Genomic DNA, 22,080 nt, shown 5'->3' on the forward strand with positions numbered 1-22,080 from the left:
AACCATTACTTATAAGTTCTATTTTAATTAACTGTGTTCTTTAATTTTTTTGTTTATGTTTTTCAATGGTTTTCTTTAAAAAAATTGAAAAAATAACAAAGTCTGGTGTTTGGTGCCAACTCTTACATTTTAAATCATTTTTAATAAAATCTAATATTATTATTTTTCTTTTTCACCCTCACATGATTAAAATCGGCTTATAAGGGTAAAGTTATCCGGACATTCACATATAAGTATTATGTTATTATTTTTAAAAAATATCCTAAATACTATTTAAAAATAATATAGTTGTGATAAATATTAAATTAATTATATTTTTTATTAATTTAACAAGTATAAAATAAAATCAATTATATTATTTTAATAAATTATTGTATTCTAAAATGTTTAATAAAATTAAAAAAAAGACTAAAAGTACGGTAAAAAAAATACTGTTAACTTTTTAAAATAGGGTTTGTTTTCATATGTGATAGGGCAGCTTTGCACCTAATTTAGATTTACCTATAATTTTGGGAAATTTGTTTTGATTGTTTCTCTTATTGGATATACCGTTATTTAAGTGTGGAATCTAATGTCCAGTATACTAGTATATATTCTTATTCAACTTTGAAGGTTTATTGACTGAAGCTATTATTTCATGTGGTACTGTCAATCATATTCATATTCATTGCCGTAAGAATTAAGGTTTTTATGATTTCAATTGTTATATTAGTTCTTACGCATTACCTTCCACAATCACGTGTACATGCTTTCAAATATTTGGTTTTGATTTCATAATCTTGTGTCTAATATCCAATATATATTTGAGTTTCAGGTTAATAAGGTAGTTTTGTGATCATGATGGGTAAGGAGCCGTTGAAGGTTCTTAATGCACTGGATGTGGCAAAGACACAAATGTACCATTTCACAGCAATTGTGATAGCTGGAATGGGTTTCTTTACTGATTCCTATGATCTCTTCTGCATTTCCCTAGTCACCAAATTGCTGGGTCGTATCTATTACTATGACGGTGGCAACAATCCAGGTTCACTGCCACAAAATGTTTCCGCGGCAATCAACGGTGTTGCCTTCTGTGGAACACTTGCCGGACAACTTTTCTTTGGTTGGCTTGGTGACAAAATGGGAAGGAAACGTGTTTATGGAATGACCCTTCTGATTATGGTCATATCTTCGCTTGCTTCTGGTCTCTCTTTTGGGAAGGATCCCAAAGCTGTTGTGTTTACTCTTTGTTTCTTTAGGTTTTGGCTTGGATTTGGAATTGGTGGTGATTACCCTCTTTCCGCCACAATCATGTCTGAGTATGCAAACAAAAAGACTCGGGGCGCATTTATAGCTGCCGTTTTTGCTATGCAAGGATTTGGAATTTTGGCCGGCGGAGCTGTTGGAATTATAGTTTCATCTATTTTCAAAGCCTTGTATCCTGCCCCAGCTTTTCATGTTAACCCAACTCTGTCCACAGTTCCACAAGCTGATTATGTTTGGAGGATAGTCTTGATGTTGGGCGCAATTCCGGCAGCGTTGACATACTATTGGAGGATGAAAATGCCTGAAACTGCAAGATACACTGCTTTGGTTGCAAAGAATGCTACTCAAGCTGCTGCAGATATGTCAAAAGTGATGCAAGTTGAGATACAAACCGAATCAGATATGTCACAAGTTGAGATACAAACTGAACCGGAAAAGGTTCAAGAATTGGGAGGGAATGATTTTGGTTTGTTTACAAAAAGGTTTCTTCGCCGTCATGGACTACATTTGTTTGCAACAGCTACTACTTGGTTCTTGTTGGACATTGCTTATTATAGTCAGAATCTTTTCCAGAAAGATGTTTTCAGTGCAATTGGATGGATACCAGACGCTAAAACCATGAGTGCCCTTGAAGAGGTTTATAAAATTGCCAGAGCACAGACACTTATAGCCCTTTGCAGCACTGTTCCTGGTTACTGGTTCACCGTTGCATTCATTGATAGAATTGGAAGATTTACAATCCAATTGATGGGATTTTTCTTCATGACCGTTTTCATGTTTGCATTGGCCATTCCTTACCATCACTGGACTTTGAATGGAAACCAAATAGGATTTGTTGTCTTGTATTCATTCACATTCTTCTTTGCTAACTTTGGACCAAATGCAACCACGTTTGTGGTTCCGGCTGAGATTTTTCCTGCAAGGCTAAGGTCAACATGTCATGGAATATCGGCTGCTGCTGGAAAAGCTGGGGCAATTGTAGGTGCTTTCGGTTTCTTGTATGCTCAAAATAGCATTGGATTGAGATTTGTGCTTCTGCTTTTGGGTGGTGCCAATTTTTTGGGAATGTTGTTTACGTTGTTGTTGCCGGAATCTAAAGGAAAATCTTTGGAAGAGATTTCTGGTGAAGCTCATGAACAACCTAACGCAGAATCTGCATTGGAGGCTGGTCTTCAAGTTTAGGACTTTCTTTTTTTCTTGCTTAATTAGGTAGCTATTTGTTTTTCTTATAGTTTAGTTCTAGGAAGAAACAAGGCCTTCACAATTACAGGAGTTAGTTTTCACTGTTTTCTTATGTAATCACAAAAACCATTTATTTAATTTACCTGTATATGATGCTCTCAGTTGTTGCACTCCATTTATTTTGTTAGTATATAAATGTGTATTTCTTTTTTTTTTAATTGATTATTGTATTTAATATAGAAATATGGAAATGTGTGAATTAGAGATAGAAAAAAAACTTGTACATGTCGGGAGGGTCGGATAGTTTAATGGATATTCACTCAAGTATACGGATACAAATGCAGATTTGATCGCAGCTATTCGTTTTCGTTAATAACTAATCTAATTATTTAAATATTAATTTGTTTAATCTAAATTTATTATTATTATTATTATTTTGTTAAATATAAAAATATTATTATTTTGTTAAATATAAAAATATTATTATTTTGTTAAATATAAAAATATTATTATTTTGTTAAATTTAATATAATTATTTGATAAAAGACAAACTAAAATGAATATGATTTATTTTTGTTATTATTATTATTATATATTAGATTTGAAACTACTTTTTTGTCTTTAAAAGTGATAAATAAATAGTTGGTCATTTTTCCTTTTGTTACAAAAAATCCTTCTATATCACTTCTTCTTCTTCACTCGTTACCATAGAATTCATTAAGTTGGTAATTTTTTATTTATTTTTCACAATTTTTTTTCCTTTCTTTTTCTCCAATTTCTCTAGTACCCCAACCACAAACTTAAATATTGCTAACTTTCAAGAGAATCCTTGAACTCATTCTTTTGCATTAGACAAGGAAACTAAAAAGATCTACTTAACTCCAAAGAGAATGAAAAGATTTAATCTTTCAAGTCAATGGACTAAATGACATGGCTATGTCACCGAAAGAATGACTAGGATTCAAAGTGGTTAGCAAGGGATATAATAATATTAAAATATTGTGGCTTAAAACGGCTCAAAGTATTCACAAATAATTACCTCAGTGTGTATTTATCAGATTAATAGACTCAAATTATAAATAATGCAAATTATATAAAATAACTAATGTATATATATTCTCATAAGAAGTAAAAGTGAACAATCTAAATATTTGACTCAAACCTTACAAGTTAAGGTATCTGGAGATTGAGTACAAGTAATCGATGAAGCCAACGAAAATATATTCGAACACATCACACGCTCGAACATACAACAGAGTCGCCATCAAACTTTATTTATTCTCGAAGGAAAGGGAAAACATCGATAAAACTCGGAGAAAGAGAAAATGGGTAAGGAAGCCAGTTATGCAAGGGGAAAATATTAGTATCTCTTACATCCGTTGTACTCAACAGGAACAGTTTTGATTGTTCTAAGCTCGGATGAGTGTTATATCTAAGTATTACTCGCGAAAGGATAATGGAAAAGAAAGGAATAGATAGAGTGTTCGGTGAGGATTATGGTCATCATGCCTACGTATCCTTATAGTATAATAAGGAATTCAGAGCTCCGTAGTTCATAGAACTAGTGGTGGGAGATGAAAGAAAAGTGATTGCAGATATGGTTTGAACCCATAAAGGGATGAAGTCTGAACCAGAGAATAAAGGTGACACGAACCAATATGCGGGGGGCCAAAGGCATGGTACCACTATATGGAAGGGACGAAGACAAAGAGAATTAAATGTCTTGCAATTAGCCAAACAACTCTCGATTTACAGGCAGACATTGGATGAAGCTCAAAGAAATAATGTATTTTGCTCAAAGAGAGAGTATATCACATGGAGTGAATGAAGGTAGAATATATTGAATGGAGGTAGTGAATAGTGAATAATGGAAATGAATGGTAGAAAAAGAGAAATAATTATTGTAGAAAGAAACGAAAGATTGGGTAAATTGTATAGTTTTGAACCAAGAGGTAAGGGTATTGATGGAATCCATAAATGAAATGGTGTTTGAAACCAAGAGTAAAGGTGGCATGAACCAATATGTGGGGGGCCAAAGGCATGGTACCCCTATATGGTGGGGCTAAAAATGAAGAGAATTAAATGTTTGGCAATAAGCCAAACAACTCTTGGTACAAAGATGGACAATTATCCTAAAAGGGCATGTATGGAATTCCAAAGAAATAGAGTATTTGGTTTCAAAGAGAGACAATATGTCACTAGGATGAATGATTATGATTGAAGGTAGATGATGATGGATCGCGAAAGATATGAATGGCGCCCTAAGGCAGAAAAAAGAATGATTATGTTTGTCAAGGGTTTGAAGCCTCATGCCTACGTATTCTTATCGTGCAATGAGAAAGTCAGAGCTTTGTAGTTCATGGAATTAATGTGGAACAAAGAAAGATAAAAATTTGATTAGGTTGCCAAAATGCGAGGTAAATTGCTTGAATAGAGGAATGTGGCACTAATCAATGAATGGTATTTAGCCAAAGTGACAAAAGAGATATTATTGGCCTAAACACGAGAGGGTTTACAAGGAAAAGGGATTCGTCTAAGCACGAGAGGTCATATAAGATGAACAACGAATAAGAGATAACTTTCCAAGAGATGAAAGGGTTTATAAGGAAAAAGAGCTCAAAGGGTTCGCTTAAGCACGAGAGGTCTTAAAAGGAGAACAATGAATAAAAGATTATTTGCCAACACACAAGAGGGTTTATAAGGAAAAAGAGCTCAAATGGTTTGCCTCAGCACGAGAGGTCTTAAAAGGAGAACAATGAATGAAAGATGATTTGCCAACACACGAGAGGGTTTATAACGAAAAAGAGTTCAAGGGGTTTTTCTAAGCACAAGAGGTCTTATAAGACAAACAATGAATACTAGATAATTTGCGAACACACAAGAGGGTTTATAAGGCAAAAGAGCTCAAGGGGTTTGTCTAAACACTAGAGGTCTTATAAGACATACAAATATTGGATTTTCCAAAGCACAAGAGGACTGATAAGACAAACAGTCATTGCGTTGATTGATTAGGATTCAAAGACTTGACCACAAGGGAATTAATACAAAGGACATCTGAATGTCAAGGAGAGTATGATTAGTGATCTAAAGAGGAAAGATTGATTGATGTGCTTGAAGAAGACCTTGTTAATCACTTGATTTGACTTACACTAAAGTCTATGAATGAAGGTGAATGCTTTGAATAGCTCATGAGATCCAGTACAACTTGAACACAAGGGACTTTTCCTATCAAGTGATCAAGGCTCTTTTGGTCACTTGAATGGACTTGGGGAATTGAGCACAATTCAAAGGATTTTGTTGATCAAAGAGAACATTGATCAACACATAATCAGTGGGAAAGGATCAGTGGAATTATGTACACAACCTAATGAATGAATTACTCAGTCAAACTAAATCAAATTATTCTAAGCAAAATCCTAAACTAAGGGAGCATGCAAAATCAGGAGTTCCTGAACCCTAAGGGCAAAATGGTCAATATGTACAAGATTTGATTAAATGGAATTAATAATCAAGATTATTTAGAATTAACTAAAACCAATTAATTCATTAAAAACAACTCATGAATATATGATGAAAAAATATTAGGCTAAGTCTAATTAAATTAAACTTAAAGTTTCTAATGATTACAATTAACCGATTAATCACAATTAATCACAAGAAAACCTACTAATCACATTAATCACAATTAACCATAATTATTTCTATTAATCACATTAATCAAAATTATCACACTAATCTAATTAACACATGAATTTCTAATGATTACAAATAATCACATTAATCACAATTACTCTATAAGCACACAAAAACACAAACTGAACTTAAATATGAAATTAATTAGAATCGATTAACCTAATCAAATAAATTAATTTAGATTTAATTAATGAACATGAGAAAAGGAGGTGCAGGCCCTATTGCAAGGGTGGAGAGAGCAAAAACCATTTGGGCCTTAGGCCCAAACCGGAACCAAACATAAAGCTAAATCCAACACCAGAAAATTTTACCTTGTACCCCTACGCTTAGCCTCATATCCCTACAAAATTTTAAAAAATCTCATTCTACCCTTAATTGGTTTTAACCAATTTACCATTTCATTTTTACCATTCAGTTGAAAATTTCAGAAATTACACTTTCACGCCCCTCGCACCGGAACTCCTGCAAAAAGACTTCCGGTATGTATTTTTCCCAAACCGGAAGACTTCAAGAATGACTTCCGGAACACACAAAACAATGAACCGGAAGACTTCATGAAAGAGTTCCGGTTCAATCAGAAAAAATTTACAAACCGGAACACTTCTTGAAAGAGTTCCGGTAAACAAATTTACACATACCGGAACTCTTTGGAGAAGAGTTCCGGTATGTATGGTATGTGTTCCGGAACTCTTTCATGAAGTGTTCCGGTTTGCTTTTTTTTTTTTTTAATCTGTTTTTTATTTTGCAGGAATGGAAAATCTTCCCCAAATATGTGTAGATACTACTGATGCATTTATAACGACGGAAATATTTGGTACACGAGAAAAGGTTATCAAATGGATTAAAGAGGTTGGAATCGATAATAAAGTAACTGTTATTATCAGTCGTTCAGATACTGAAACGGGGAAGAGAGGGAGAAGTAACAAAATAATATTTGATTGTGATAAAGGTGGGAAACACAAGATTACTGATAGTGGTACCCAAAGTGAGTCCAAGAAATGTGGATGCCCATTTAAAATCAGGTCGGCTCCGACGAAAGATGGATCTGGTTGGAAGATTGATGTAAAATATGGGTTACATAATCATGGTTTACCTGATAGATTAAAAGGTCATTCGTTTATTGGTAGGTTGACCACAGATGAGAAGAAACATGTCGCTGATTTGGCAAAGAGACATGTACCACCTAGACACATATTGCTTTCCTTGCAAGATCGATATCCTGAGAATGTCACTCAGATTACGCAAGTATACAAGCATAAGAGTGTGATACAAAAAGAGATAAGAGGTCCTAGGAGTGAGATACAACATCTGTTTAAGCTTATTGAGGATGCAGGCTATGTCTATTGGAGTAGAAAAAAGGATGACTCGGAAGTGGTGAGAGAGATATTTTGGGCACATCCTGATTCGGTTAAGTTGAATATTTTTCCGATTGTGTTAGTTATGGATAGCACCTACAAGACAAACAAATATAGACAACCTTTGTTTGAAATTGTTGGCATGACATCGACCGAGTTGACTTTTGCTGTTGGATTTGCGTATATGGAGTCTGAGCAAACAGAGAATTTTTGCTGGGTATTGGAGAAATTAAAAGAGTTGTTTGTGAAGAAAGACATGTGTCCACAAGTGATTTTGACAGATAAAGATCCTGCTTTGATGAAAGCAATTGAAATTGTGTTTCCCAGGTCGATTAATTTGCTATATAGATTTCACATTAACAAAAACGTTGGTGCCAAATGCAAACAACATGTGGTGAATGACCTGCAAAAGACGATAGACACATTATGGATGGAAGTTGTCTGGGCTAGTGATGAGGTTGAGTATGGTCAACGGTTGCATCAACTTTAGCAAGCATGTGTTGATTATAGTGGATTTATTAATTATGTGAAAGACACATGGTTGACTCCACATAGGCATAGATTTGTTGGAGCATGGATTAATCGAGTGCTACATTTGGGTAACACAATGACTAATCGGTACGTCTTATAATTTTGTATGTGTTATTTTTATATGTGATATTATTTCTGTATTTTTTATGTGTTATTTTCAATATTTTTAGGGTTGAATCTGCTCATTGGAAGTTAAAGCAGATGTTAGGAAACAGTATAGGTGACATGGTCAAATGTTGGGAAGCCATGAATAACAACTTGAGGTTACAACTGGGAAACATTAGAGCTTCTTTTCAAAAGAGTTTTTACGAAGTTGAGCACGCGCACGTAAGTCCCTTTTATGGTTATTTGCGTGGTTCCGTATCTCGAGCTGCTTTGAGACGTATTGCTGAAGAGTTATTGAGAGTTGATTATGTTGGAACTAACAAGCAAATATGTGGTTGTACTCTTAGAACATCTTATGGGTTACCTTGTGCTTGTGAGTTAGCCAGATACACACTAGGTGGTATACCGATACCCATTGATGTTGTTCATGTTCATTGGAGGAAACTAACTATGGAAGTTGAGTTAGAGGTAGGTGAAGATGATGGATCAGAGGTGGATATGACTTCTGCAATGGATGAATTGTGGAGACGATTTAGGTCATTAGATGTTATTGGAAAAAGGGCATTAAAGAGTAGGGTATGTGAACTAGCATACCCAACAATGACTCCATTGTGTCCACCACTTGAGAAACTAAAAACCAAAGGAGGAGTGAAGAAGAAAGGGAAAAAACCAGCAGAATATGATGTTTATAGGGACCCTTCGTATCATGAGTATGTTGATAAGGCATCTCAATCTTCACAAAGGTAATCTCAACCATCATAGACTTCGAAGAAGATAAAATTATCAAAGAAGCAACCACAATTCATTCTTCAATTTCCTAATCATATTAGGTCATACATTGAAGATGTAGTTAATGTTGAATCAGATGGTAATTGTGGATTTAGAGTCATTGCATCATTGCATGGATATGGTGAGGATGGTTGGCCAATGGTCCGCAGAGAGTTGGGCAGGTGTAAACACATATTTCATCAAATAGACGCCATGTAAAGACATATCTCATCAAATAGACACCATGCTCTATGATCCTCAAATGGACGCCATATGACGTCGGCAGGTGTCAGCTCGTCCAAAATAGGTCGTAAATCATCAACCTTCAGGACTCCTTGCCTATACGACCATCTCATCGCTCGGGGAAGACCACAGTTATCAGCAGGTTTCTAATTCTCCCCCCTTTTTCCAACAGTTGGAAAGTATTCGTGAATCCAGCACTGTTACAAAATACAAACATAATAAATAAAATAAATTAAGTTAACATATTTTATAAAATGAATCCAACACTTAATAAACAAAATTAAATTATATACCTGTAGGAGAGTAGAATATCCACCGAGCTGTTTGCAACTGTACATGGACGCATCTCCGAGATATCTGTAGAGGGTAACTAGTGCAGCTGCTCCCCAACTATATCCTGAACATCTATCCAAGTCCGTAAACAGGAGGAGGTATCGTGCCTCTACAAGTGTAAAGGTCTTATCAGCAAATATGGTGAAACCCACCAACATCAATAGATATGCTCTGGTCGCATATGCCCAGCTGGAAGCAGCTCTATGCTGTACGAATAAATCGTATAACCACTCCAACTTGTAATACGACCCCCTGCAGCTACGAACATGTGACTGTGCATGACCCTGTGACACTCCTAGATAGTCAACAGTAAGTTCAACAGCTACCTCTTCTGTCACATCCTGAGGACTCTAGAAGATACCCCTGATGGGCAAGTGAAGTAAACATGAGACATCATCTAAAGTAATGCTCATTTCACCAAACGGCATGTGAAATGAAGATGTCTCTAGATGCCATATTTCCACAAATGCAGAGACAAGATTTGTGTCTATCTTGTTCAGACTGGTTCTCTGCAGTGAAGATAAACCGGATCTAGATACCCAACTCTCCATCTGTGGTGGAAGAGCCAATGGAACCCTAAAAGTCAACTTCAGTCCATGTCCAGCAACCTTCAACTCTTTCTTTGGACCTCTTTCCTAAAAACAATTAAAACACATATTAGAAAACAAAATATAAAATATTCAACTATTATTCATTTTCAAATATAGCCCGTTTACTTACCTCGCTGAACCATAAATGTCGAGCAACATGATGCTCGTACTTCACCAAAAGAGACGTATCGTACGACCCTCCTGGATATCCAGTCGGCTCAGCTGCAGATGAAGATGCACCCCGGTCTAACGTGCGGACTGGAATCCTACCATCTGCACCTCGTCTTCGAACCACTGCAAAAAAAAAAGTTTAAAAAAATAATTAAAATTTAAAATAAAAAAAAACGTACCGGAACACTTCAAAGAAGAGTTCCGGTGAGTAAAAAAACAAGATGACTTCCGGAACACTTTCTTAAAGAGTTCCAGTTTAGATCATCCAAACCAGAAGTCTTTAAGAAAGACTTCCGGTATACAACAATCCAAACCGGAAGACTTTCTAAAAGACTTCTGGTTTAGTGCCCCCTAAAGGCAACAAACCGGAACTCTTTAGACATGTGTTCCGGTATACATTTCATGAACCGGAAGACTTACTCTGAGTGTTCCGGTTTACAATGCCAAAAAGTGAAAAATTCTCTTTTCCGGAACTCTTGAGATGAAAATGGTAAAAAAAATTAGAAATGGAAAATGTACCCTATTTATATGAGGGTATTTTGGTCAAAAAAATTTAAATGTAGGGGTGTGGGTACAATTGTAGGGGTACGGGGTAAAGTTTTCCCAACACCATCAGCCAAAAATGAAAATTGCTTATCCACAAGCTGCAACCATAACGCTTATGAAAAGAAGCAGCAAACAGAAATGAAAAAAGCTCCAAGATGGAAAGCGTTTATGTAATTGATGCTCGCGTTTGCCTCAAGGGATTCAACAGTGGTCCTTCATCCTCTTTACATTCGATTCATGGATTACGTTTCAGATTCTTCATTGCGTCCGCGTTCAAGAATTGTGTTTCAGTTCATCAGTATCGCACTTAAGAAATTATTTATTCTTCGTTTATGGATTGCATTTTGGATTCTCAATGACGTCGCTCATGGTTCATCATGGCGTTTTTCTATAACAACTCATGCTCGTGGGTTACGATTCCAGCCTTATCAGCGTCGTGTTCTCCTCGGTTCAGAGTTCCTCATCACGTTCACGGATTCTCAACAGTGGCGACGTCGCGTTTGTGCATCAAGGATTCAGTTCGAACGATTCAAGCTTAAACAAATACGAATTGAGGCAAGAACGGAGAATTACCGATTTCGATGCGGAGGAAAAAACATGTATGAGTCCTTTGTATGCTTCTTCTAATCCTTCACCTCTGCATATGCCTCTTCTTCTTCTTCTCGCTTCTGATTCTACCTCTCTTGATTCTTCAAACTTCTTCTCAACTTTTGTGCATTGTGATGGCTGAGCTCTGAAGATTGCAGTGAGGTTGGAGAGAGCAATTTATGATTGATGGAATGTGAGCTTTCGAAGGGTGAATCTCAACGTTTGGTAAGTGAATGTTAGAGAGTTCTGAAAATCGCAGGAGGTGATTGAAGATAGTAATTTTGTGAATTTGTGATCTCCAATTGATTGAATTGTAATGCTTGTATTTATATATCTTTAAAATCTAGAGAGGTATTATGTTCCTGAGATCCAAAATCATCAATTATGATTCCAATAGGTTAAGAGATACTAGGAGGTTGTGATGGTGGATTCATCATATTTAAATCAAAGTTTTTTTAGTATTTATTCATAGGTATAGACATAGATCAAGGTTCTATACCGCATATAAAAGATAAGTTATCTATCCGTTCTTTACTTTCTACCTTCCTCAACTTTTATTTATTTTTCATATGAAAATTAAAGGACAAGTAACAACATTTCTGTTTCATTTTTTTACAAGATGCTTTAATTTGAGGATATAGAAATGCTTAATATGGATATCAAAATTGAAAGTCCGGCCTTATGAAAGAGATAATTTTAATGATTTTTATGGTAGAAAAATCTGACTTTAATGTATTTTTAAATGGTTTTTGAAAAATAAAGATGAAATATAAATAATAATAATAATAATAATAAAAATATTATGACTTATATTACGTAATTGGATCGGAAGTGTTAAATATTGTATTAGCCATTTATACATTTGCACTTTTTTTATTGGATGTAATTGTATATTTTTTTGTTATTAACATATATGATTGTTAAATGTATTTCTACCTCTCTTTCATCCCTTTACGGTCAACTAATGATCTTTAGTTACTATTCTTTTTAAGTGACATTTATTGATTATATTTTAATATTTTAATAGTTATAATGAGTTGTTCAAATTAAAAAATTGTGAGAAAGAGATAGAGGATATGAAAAGGACTATAGTGTGTGTGGAAGAGAAGTAATTTAAGGAGAAAATTATGTAGTCTCTTATTAGATTTGATCGTTCAATTCATAAAAGTATATTTTTATTCTAGTAAAAAAACTGTCATCTAAGACTATATATAAATTTATACAAATTTTGGACGAACTCTTCCATCTTCCAATTATATGCTTTATAATTTACAATATTTTAAAAATAAAATAAAATATAATATGTAATTATAATATTGTAGCACGTAATAAAACATTTTTGTAACTTCTTGACAATTTCTAAACTACCCTAATCAACTTCTCTTTGTTGGAAATAGACCCTTTTGTGTTAAGGAAAAGTGTGTGGGAATATTAGAGGTTTGAATAAAAACTTGGTAGGTAGGAGAATTATTTATGGAAAAGAGAACTTTGTATTTTTTTACTTTATTCAAAAGTGTTGGATTACATCTCTATTTATAGTACTCTAAGGAGAGCTCTAGACACACTAATTCTAGAGAGTTCTCAACTCTAGATATTCAAAGAGTATTCTAGAAAATATTACAATCTTAAGAAATATCTAGATACTCTAAATACTACAAGACTTTTCTAGAAACATTATCCAATATAAACTAAGCCCAAAATCAAATAATAAAATTAGGCCCAAATCAAGTTTAATATTTCAACATCCCCCCTTAAACTTGATTTGTGACTCCAAGCATATTCCTTAGCGTCACAGAAGTTTCCAATTTCAGTGGCTTGGTAAAAATGTCGGCAGCTTGATCTCTAGACATCACATACTTCAACTTCACCTTCTTCTTCTCGATGCATTCTCTTATGAAGTGGTAACGAGTGTCGATGTGCTTACTTCTTTCATGAAATACATGATTCTTTGCCAAAGCAAGTGCTGATTTATTGTCAACACATATTTCGACAGGATCTTCTTATGGCATTTTTAATTCTTTCAACAAATTCCTTAGTCAAACTGCATGACAAACACATGATGTGGCAGCAACATACTCAGCTTCACAAGTTGATAGTGTGACGATAGGTTGCTTCTTTGACATCCAAGTGAAAGCAGTATCTCCCATGAAGAACACAAAACCAGTAGTGCTTTTTCTATCATCCAAGTCTCCACTCCAATCACTATCCCTATAGCCAATAATCTCATAATTATTAGAAGAGTAATAGTGCAAGCCAAAGTTTGTTGTACCTTTAATGTATGAAGGATTATTTTTGTCGCCTTGAAGTGAGTTGTTGTTGGAGCTTCCATGTAGCGACTTACGACTCCTACAACATAGAGAATATCCGGCCTTGTACTTGTCAAGTAACGCAGACTTCCAACCAAACTTTTGTAAAGAGTTGGATCAACAAACTCTCCATTTTCATGCTTACTCAACTTGTTTCCACATTCCATCGGGGTACCAACTGGATTGGCATCATCCATCTTGAACTTCTTAAGGACTTCTTTGGCATAACCTTCTTGGGTGATAAAAATTCCTTTGTCTTCTTGCTTTACTTCGATGCCGAGATAATATGCCATGAGCCCCATATCTGTCATCTCAAATTCATTTGACATGTCTTTCTTGAACTCTTCGAATATGCTTAAATTGTTCCCTGTTAAGACCAAGTCATCAACATATAAGCACACAATCAAAATATCTCCACTTTGCGCTTTAATATATAGTGCATGCTCATATGGACACTTGATGAAGTTCTTGTCTTGAAATTACTTGTCGATTCGAACATTCCAAGCTCTCGGTGCTTGCTTGAGTCTGTACAATGCCTTCTTTAACTTCAAGACTTTTTCTTCTTGCCCTTTTACTTCATAGCCTTGTGGTTGCTCGATATAAACTTCTTCTTCGAGAAAACCATTCAAGAAGGCCGACTTCACATCCATTTGATAGATCTTCCATTCATTTTGGGCTGCCAAAGAAATGATTAGTCTAATAGTTTCAAGACGAGCAACAGGGGCAAATACCTCATCATAGTCAGTTCCTTGTCTTTGACTATATCCTTTCGCCACCAATCTTGCTTTGTATCTCTCCACGTCTCCTTTTGCATTCTTCTTCGCCTTGTACACCCATCTTACTCCGATTGCTTTGTGTCCTTGTGGAAGTGTAGTAAGTTCCCATGTATCATTCTTCGTGATTGACTTGATTTCTTCTTCCATGGTGTCTTTCCACTTTACATTTTCAACTGCTTCTTGATAACTTAGAGGCTCGAAATTACCCAAAAGGCAAAAAAGGTTAATGTCATTTATGTTTTCGGTTACCTCATAAAGCTCTTCAATACTCCTTAGTCGTGGTGTCCTCTCACTTGAGCTTGTTTCATCCGACCTTGGTGTCGGTGAGACCGGTGGTGTAATATTTTCTTCTATCATTGATTGTTCCATTTCGTCTTCTTCTTCAAAGTAAGGAAGAAAATCGTACCTGTCTTCTTGAAGACTCCAGTCCCAACAATGTTCTTCTTCGAACTCCACGTCACGACTTATGACGATATTTCCACTATTCAGACTATAGAGCTTGTACCCTTTGGAGCTTGAGTCGTAACCGATGAATACATACTTCTCACTTTTATCATCAAGCTTTGTTCTCCTTTCATCAGGAACATGAGTATAGACAATGCTTCCAAACACTTTGAGATGAGAGATCCCAGGATTCCTTCCACTCCATGCTTCTTGTGGTGTCTTCTCATGCACGCTTCTTGCTGGGGAACGATTTGTCAGATAAACCGCACATGCCACTGCTTCGGCCCAAAACTCTCTCGGCATCTTCTTGCTCTTAAGCATGCTTCACACCATGTTAAGTATGGTCCGATTCTTTCTCTCTGCTACTCCATTTTGTTGTGGTGATCTTGGCACTGTTAGTGGGCGGAGGATTTCATGGTCTTCACAATATTTTCGGAACTCATTTGAAATGAACTCTCCTCCTCGGTCAGATCTGATGGCCTTAATGGAAAGACCACTTTCTTTCTCCACAAGGGCTTTGGACTTCTTAAAGTTTTCAAACACTTCTGACTTCTCCTTCAAGAAATAAACCCATATTTTTCTAGAATAATCATCAATAATGAGGAGAAAGTATTTACTCTTACCAAATGAGTTTGGATTGATTGTTCCACAGACATCAGTGTGTATGAGCTCTAGCGGTTTTGTCGCTCTTGACGTTGATTCCTTTGGAAAGCTTTTCCGGAATTGCTTCCCAACTAGACATCCTTCACATAGTTGGTCTGGGTGGTTTATACTAGGCAAGCCTCTCACCATTTCCTTCTTTGACAAACATTTTAGACTATCGAAGTTGAGATGTACGAATCGTAGATGCCATAGCCACGAAGAGTCGGTATAGCAAGTCTTGAGACACTTTGCAACATCATTTTGAATGTTTAAGAGGAACATTCTATTATTTGACATAGGAACCTTAGCAATCAAGTTATGTCTACAATCTCTTAAGAAAAGACTATGTTCTTTCAAGTGGATGTCATAGCCTTTCTCTAATAATTGTCCCAAGCTCAAAATATTATTCTTCATGTTAGGAACATAATAGACATTGGATATGAATTGATGACTCCCATTATTTAAGCGTATAAGGATTTTACCTTTTCCTTTGACCGGTATCTTTGAGTCATCTCCAAATGAGACATTGCCAGTTGTCGCTTCATTGATCTCTACGAACATGCTTCAATCACCACAGATGTGATTGCTTGCGCCGGTGTCGAGGTACCATTTGTTTCTTTTCTCTTCAACTTGGTTTTGGCACGCGAGCAACAAAGTTTCTTCTTCTCTGCCTTTTTCTTCTACAAAGTTAGCTTTCTCCACAACTTTCTTCGAGAATCTACACTCAGATGCATAGTGACCGATCTTGTTGCAGTTGAAGCACTTGATTTGTGATTTGTCACACCTCGACCATGAATTTCCTCTTCCACGACCTCTTGTTGCTTGTGGATTCCAACTTCTTTCTCCATTGTTAGAGTAGTTGTTGTAACTGCATCTTCCTTCTCCTCCATGTCCGCGTCCACGCCCACGATCTTGGCCACGACCTCGTCCTCTTTGGCTCTTGTAATTCGCATAATTTGCTTCCTTTATGTTGAGTTGTAGTAGTTTCTCCATAGCCTCCTTTTGTTTAATTTTTCTCTTTTGTTTTTCTTCGTATGCTTGGAAGGAACCCATGAGTTGCTCAATAGTCATGGTCTTTAAATCCTTGTTTTCTTCAATGTTGGTAACAATGAAGTCAAAACTTGGATTTAAAGTGTGAAGTATTTTCTCCATGACTTTTACCTCATAAACATCTTCACCGTTTCTTTTAAGTTGATTGACTACGGCCAATACTCGAGAAAAATAATCAGAAATTGACTCGGACTCTTCCATAAATAAACGTTCAAAATCACCTCTAAGAGTTTGAAGACGAATCTTTTTCACCCGTTCCACTCCTTTGTTGCAAGTTTGAAGTTTTTCACATGCTTCTTTGGCCGTCGTTGCGTTGGAGATCTTCTCAAATGTATCTTCATCCACCGATTGATAAATGAAGAAGAAAGCTTTCTTGTCTCTCTTTCTTGACTCCCTCAATGTCTTCTTTACAATTTGGCTTAGCGAGGCTTCATCTTGCTCATTGAAACCTTTCTCAACGATATCTCACACATCTTGAGCTCCTAATAGCGCCTTCATCTTGATACTCCAATTGTCATAGTTGTTCTTTGTGAGCATCGGCATTAGAAAAGGAAAACCTCCATTCGCCATTTTTTAGGACCTTGAAGCTCTGATGCCACTTTGTTGGAAATAGACCCTTTTGTGTTAAGGAAAAGTGTGTGGGAATATTAAAGGCTTGAATAAAAACTTGGTAGGTAGGAGAATTATTTATGGAAGAGAGAAATTTGTATTTTTTTGCTTGATTCAAAAGTGTTGGATTACATCTCTATTTATAGTACTCTAAGGAGAAATCTAGACACACTAATTCTAGAGAGTTCTCAACTCTAGATATTCAAAGAGTATTCTAGAAAATATTACAATCTTAAGAAATATCTAGATACTCTAAATACTACAAGACTTTTCTAGAAACATTATCCAATATAAACTAAGCCCAAAATCAAATAATAAAATTAGGCCCAAATCAAGTTTAATATTTCAACACTCTTTTCTATTTAATCCAATTAAAAGAGGTCCGTTGTTATTATACAATCCACTTTAATTGTTAGTGAAATGACTTTTAGTATAAAAATTGTAGGTACCAGATAAGCATTGCGTGTGTATCTAATTATGGTTTTGCCGACGCAGATTTGATTCACACAACATGGTTATGTATGCCCGACATGCCGATCAATGGAAGGCCATCTTTCTAAGGATTCCCAGAATTTGATCGGAATCTTCTATCTATGGCGGATTCATCATATTTAGATCAAAGTTTTTTTAGTATTTATTCATAGGTATAAACATAGATAAAGGTTCTATACTGCATACAAAAGATATGTTATCTATCTGTCCTCAATTTTTATTTATTTTTCATATAGAAAATCAAAGGACAAGTAACAACATTTCTGTTTTATTTTTTTTACATAATGCTTTAATTTAAGGATATGGAAATGCTAAATATGGATATAAAAGTTGAAAGTCCGACCCTATGAAAGAGATAGTTATAATGATTTTTATGAAAGAAAAATCAGACTTTTAATTAATTTTTAAATGGTTTTTGAAAAATAAAGATGAAATATAAATAATATAATAATAATAAAATTACTGTGACTTATATCACGTATTCGGGTCGCAAGTGTAAAATATTATATTAGCCATTTCTACATTTGCACCTTTTTTACCGGATGTAATTGTATATTTTTTTGTTATTAATATATATGGTTGTTAAATGTTTTCTACTTCTCTTTAATGACTTTGCAGTCAACTAATGACCTTTAGTTACTATTCTTTTTAAGTGGCACTTATTTATTATATTTTAACATTTTTAGTAGTTATAATAAGTTGCTCGAATTAAAAAATTCTGAGAAAGAGATAGAGGAGATGAAAAGGACTATATTGTTGGTCGAAGAGAAGTAATTTAAGGAGAAAATTATGTTGTCTATTATTAGATTTGATCGTTCAATTCATAAAAACATATTTTTGTTCTTGTAAAAAAACTGTTATCTATAACTATATATAAATTGATACAAATTTTTGGACAAACTCTTTCATCTTCCAATTTTATGCTTTGTAATTTACAATATTTTTCAAAATAAAAACATAATAAAATTTTTTGTAACTACTTGACAATTTCTAAACTACCCTAGTCAACTTCTCTTTTCTATTTAATCCAAATAAAAAAAGGTTCATTGTTATACTACAATCCACTTTAGTTGATAGTGAAATGACTTTTAGTATAAAAATTGCATGTACCAGATAAGCATTGCTTATGTATCTTATTATAGTTTTGCAGGTGAAGATTTGATTCACATAACATGGTTATGAATGTGCGACATGCAGATCAAAGGAAGACAATCTTTCAAAGGGTTCCAGGAATTTGATCGGAATCTTCTATCTATGTTCCTGAGATCCAAAATCATCAAGTACGATTTCAATAGGTTAAGAGGTACTAGGAGGTTGTGATGGTGGATTCATCATATTTAGATCAAAGTTTTTTAGTATTTATTCATAGATATAGAAATATTTCAAGGTTCTATACTGCATACAAAAGATATGTTATCTATCCGTTCTTTACTTTCTCTCTTCCTTAACTTTTATTTATCTACCCTATCAAAGAGAGTTTTAATGATTTTTATGGTAGAAAAATCTGACTTTAATGTATTGTTAATGGTTTTTGAAAAATAAAGATGAAATATAAATAATAATAATAATAATAAAATATTAAGACTTATATTACATAATTGGGTCGCAAGTGTTAAATATTATATTAGCCATTTATACATTTGCACCCTTTTTATGGGATATAATTGTCTATTTTTTTGTTATTAATATATATTATTGTTAAATGTATTTCCACCTTTTTTTCATCACTTTGCAGTCAACTAATGATTTTTAGTTACTATTCTTTTTAAGTGACATTTATTGATTATATTTAAACATTTTAATAGTTATAATGAGTTGCTCGAATTAAAATATTGTGCGAAAGAGATAGAGGAGATGAAAAGGACTATAGTGTTGGTGGAAGAGAAGTTATTTAAGGAGAAAATTATGTAATCTCTTCAATTCATAAAAGTATACTTTTGTTCTACTAAAAAAAATTGTTATCTATAACTATATATAATTTGCACTACGCCAAATAAGGGAAAAGAGGGCGCTTATTTTGGCCTATAACAGCGCTTTTAAGCGCCCTCTAAAGTGGCGCTGACATAGGTAAAGACAGCGCTTTGTTTTCCTGGAGAAAGCGCTGTCTAAAGTGGCCACATTATAGTGCGCTTTCAGAAAAAAGCGCCCTATGGAGTGGTCCATAAAGGGACACCTTAGAGGGCGCTTTTAGGAAAAAGCGCCCTCTAAAGTTGTCAATGTAAAGTGTTTAGAGGGCGCTTTCAGGAATAAGCGCCCTCTAAAGTTGTCAATGTAAAGTGTTTAGAGGGCGCTTTCAGGAAAAAGCGCCCTTTAAAGTTGTTAATGTAAAGTGTTTAGAGGGCGCTTTCAGGAAAAAGCGCCATCTAAAGTTGTCAATGTAAAGTGTTTAGAGGGCGCTTTCTGGACAAAGCGCCCTCTAAAGTGTTAGTTATTTTAAAAAAATTTGTTTGAAAAACAGTGGATATTTAATTGGTAACCTGTTCGCATGCTGCAAAAGTGTAAAATTCATATTGATTTCATCCTTTAATCCAATGTTATACACCATTAATCCATTGATATATACAACATGAATCCATTTATATACAACATTAATCCTCCATATATACAACATTAATATATGATTCTTTGATCAACAATATACAACAACATATTCATGATTTAGTAAAATTACAACAACAATATACAACATATATACAACAACAACATACAACAACAACATTCCATACATATATGTACAACAATATACAACCTAGCTATATGATTCTTTGATCAACAATGAATTGACACAATTCATCCTTGATTTCATCCAAATTTGCTCTTGAGTAAGTTTTGTATTCCTCAAAGTACTACAATTAAGAGAATAAAACATATTCATGATTTAGTAACAAATTAGATGAAATATTCGATAATATTAAAATAAACCCTAAGTTATTATTCCATACCATTTTTGGGATGTCTATACGATTCAACGCAATGATGTCTCTCATAAATCTCAATACAAAAAATCCGCAATCGACCGAATTATTTTGCTGAGGATACTACACAGAAAAACAAACAATATATATATAGTTAATTTCTTACAAACACTATTATAAGCAAAAAAACAAACACTATTATAAGCAAAAATAAGATACTTAATATATACCTGAACTCTGATCCAGGTAATGTCCTTCCTATTGCGGTATTTCTTTTTCAATCTAAATTTTATTATTGCCCTAACAAAATAAAAACGTATATTGAGATCAATCTGACAGACATAATTAAATATACAAATACACACGAATATTTAGGGGAATTTCACTTACGCGTCAATCGTCTTCTTCATATTCGGATATTTACTCCAATCACCCGATAAAGAATCGAGATAATACACTATTAGTCTCGAAAGATCCATAGCAACCAACACCCAGTGACCACTGTAAAATAAAACAAAAATTTAGATGAATGAAAATTTTCTACGTAAAAGATATACATAGATTAGAATGAAATTATTAGAAAGAAAATCTAACCCGTTGCCAGAATTAAACGGTAAAAAATACAAACTGGGTGTAGTATTATCGCCGGCCGCCATGAATATATCGACTAGATCATTCTTTACGGATGTTGGATTATTCGTTATTAACGTTGCATTGATACGGGAAGCAGCAATAAAATTGAAACGGTTACACAATTCAGTTCCCCGCATCAATGTTACATACATATACCTTAAATAGAAACATAATAAACATTAGACTACTCATTGAAATGTGTAAATAAATTGTTCAACTAAGTAAATTATAGATTGATCGGAGTACCATATGTATGTATGAATGACAGCGATGCCCAATTCGGTGTGTTCAAAAAGTTGTTGGAAGTCCTCCTTTCCAATTATTTCGAAATGAGCAGCTCCGAAAACACCTTCATCAAAATTTATAGTACGAATGGCCCCATGCATAATATCGGACTCCTCCACCATTTTCTCAAGACGCATCATAATTTGAGATTTTGTCCCGGACGTCGTTGGAATATCCTTAGCAGCGCTTTTCAACTCTCGACCGGGAACCTAAAAATTCATATAAAATAAATCATGACTTTTTGTGATGCAACAGAATCGTTGCGTATATAATTCAATGGGTATATATATTTGTACCTCTTTTTGAGATGCAACCGACTCGATGCGTCTTGAAATCCCTTTACCAACTTTATGTGTGGGTCTTGTAGGAGTCTAACATTACCATATAATTGATTAAATATCATAATTGTAGCTGAATTGAAATGTGAATACTAAATATTCATAATCATTTAGAACATATATACCTCGGCATCAGGGAAAATTAGATCTGACGGCCAACCAACAAAGGATCCGACTGCATCTCGCATCAACGTTGTCTCTGAAACAACGTCAGGTAATGGTAGACGGGCGTCCGTATCT

At 34.6% G+C, this 22,080-nt stretch overlaps 3 protein-coding genes across 4 annotated transcripts; 1 reads left to right on the forward strand and 2 right to left on the reverse strand.

The window, feature by feature from the left end:
• The first annotated feature begins 552 nt into the window (after positions 1 to 552).
• On the forward strand, positions 553 to 2,447 carry LOC127097151 (low affinity inorganic phosphate transporter 1). Of its 2 annotated transcripts, none has more exons than XM_051035661.1 (2): positions 553 to 684; positions 815 to 2,447. In XM_051035661.1, exon 2 carries the CDS (start codon positions 838 to 840, stop codon positions 2,425 to 2,427), a length of 1,590 nt encoding a protein of 529 aa, XP_050891618.1. In that variant the 5' UTR covers positions 553 to 684; positions 815 to 837; the 3' UTR covers positions 2,428 to 2,447. The 2 variants fall into 2 exon arrangements, with proteins under 2 accessions (XP_050891618.1, XP_050891619.1); XM_051035662.1 differs by having other exon boundaries at positions 636 to 672.
• A 10,939-nt stretch (positions 2,448 to 13,386) lies between these two features.
• Positions 13,387 to 13,958, reverse strand: LOC127095330 (uncharacterized mitochondrial protein AtMg00810-like). The gene is made up of 2 exons (XM_051034036.1): positions 13,692 to 13,958; positions 13,387 to 13,572 (listed from the first exon to the last, which is right to left on the reverse strand). Exons 1-2 carry the CDS (start codon positions 13,956 to 13,958, stop codon positions 13,387 to 13,389), a joined length of 453 nt encoding a protein of 150 aa, XP_050889993.1.
• A 2,124-nt stretch (positions 13,959 to 16,082) lies between these two features.
• Positions 16,083 to 17,138, reverse strand: LOC127095331 (uncharacterized). Its single transcript, XM_051034037.1, has 2 exons — positions 17,126 to 17,138; positions 16,083 to 17,017 (listed from the first exon to the last, which is right to left on the reverse strand). The coding sequence occupies exons 1-2, from the start codon at positions 17,136 to 17,138 to the stop codon at positions 16,083 to 16,085; spliced, it is 948 nt and encodes a 315-aa protein (XP_050889994.1).
• Positions 17,139 to 22,080: the final 4,942 nt, after the last annotated feature.

This window comes from Lathyrus oleraceus, chromosome 6, assembly GCF_024323335.1.
Source record: "Lathyrus oleraceus cultivar Zhongwan6 chromosome 6, CAAS_Psat_ZW6_1.0, whole genome shotgun sequence".
NCBI classification, from domain to species: domain Eukaryota; kingdom Viridiplantae; phylum Streptophyta; class Magnoliopsida; order Fabales; family Fabaceae; genus Lathyrus; species Lathyrus oleraceus.

What these genes read in the sequence shown, in the direction of transcription:
- LOC127097151 (XM_051035661.1), top strand. Translation starts at nt 838, where the DNA reads ATGATGGGTAAGGAGCCGTTGAAGGTTCTTAATGCACTGGATGTGGCA.
- LOC127095330 (XM_051034036.1), bottom strand. Translation starts at nt 13,958, where the DNA reads ATGGGGCTCATGGCATATTATCTCGGCATCGAAGTAAAGCAAGAAGAC. An exon ending in TTCTCTATGTTGTAGGAGTC is followed by an intron (nt 13,573 to 13,691) that starts GTAAGTCGCTAC and finishes AATAATTATGAG; the next exon opens with ATTATTGGCTATAGGGATAG.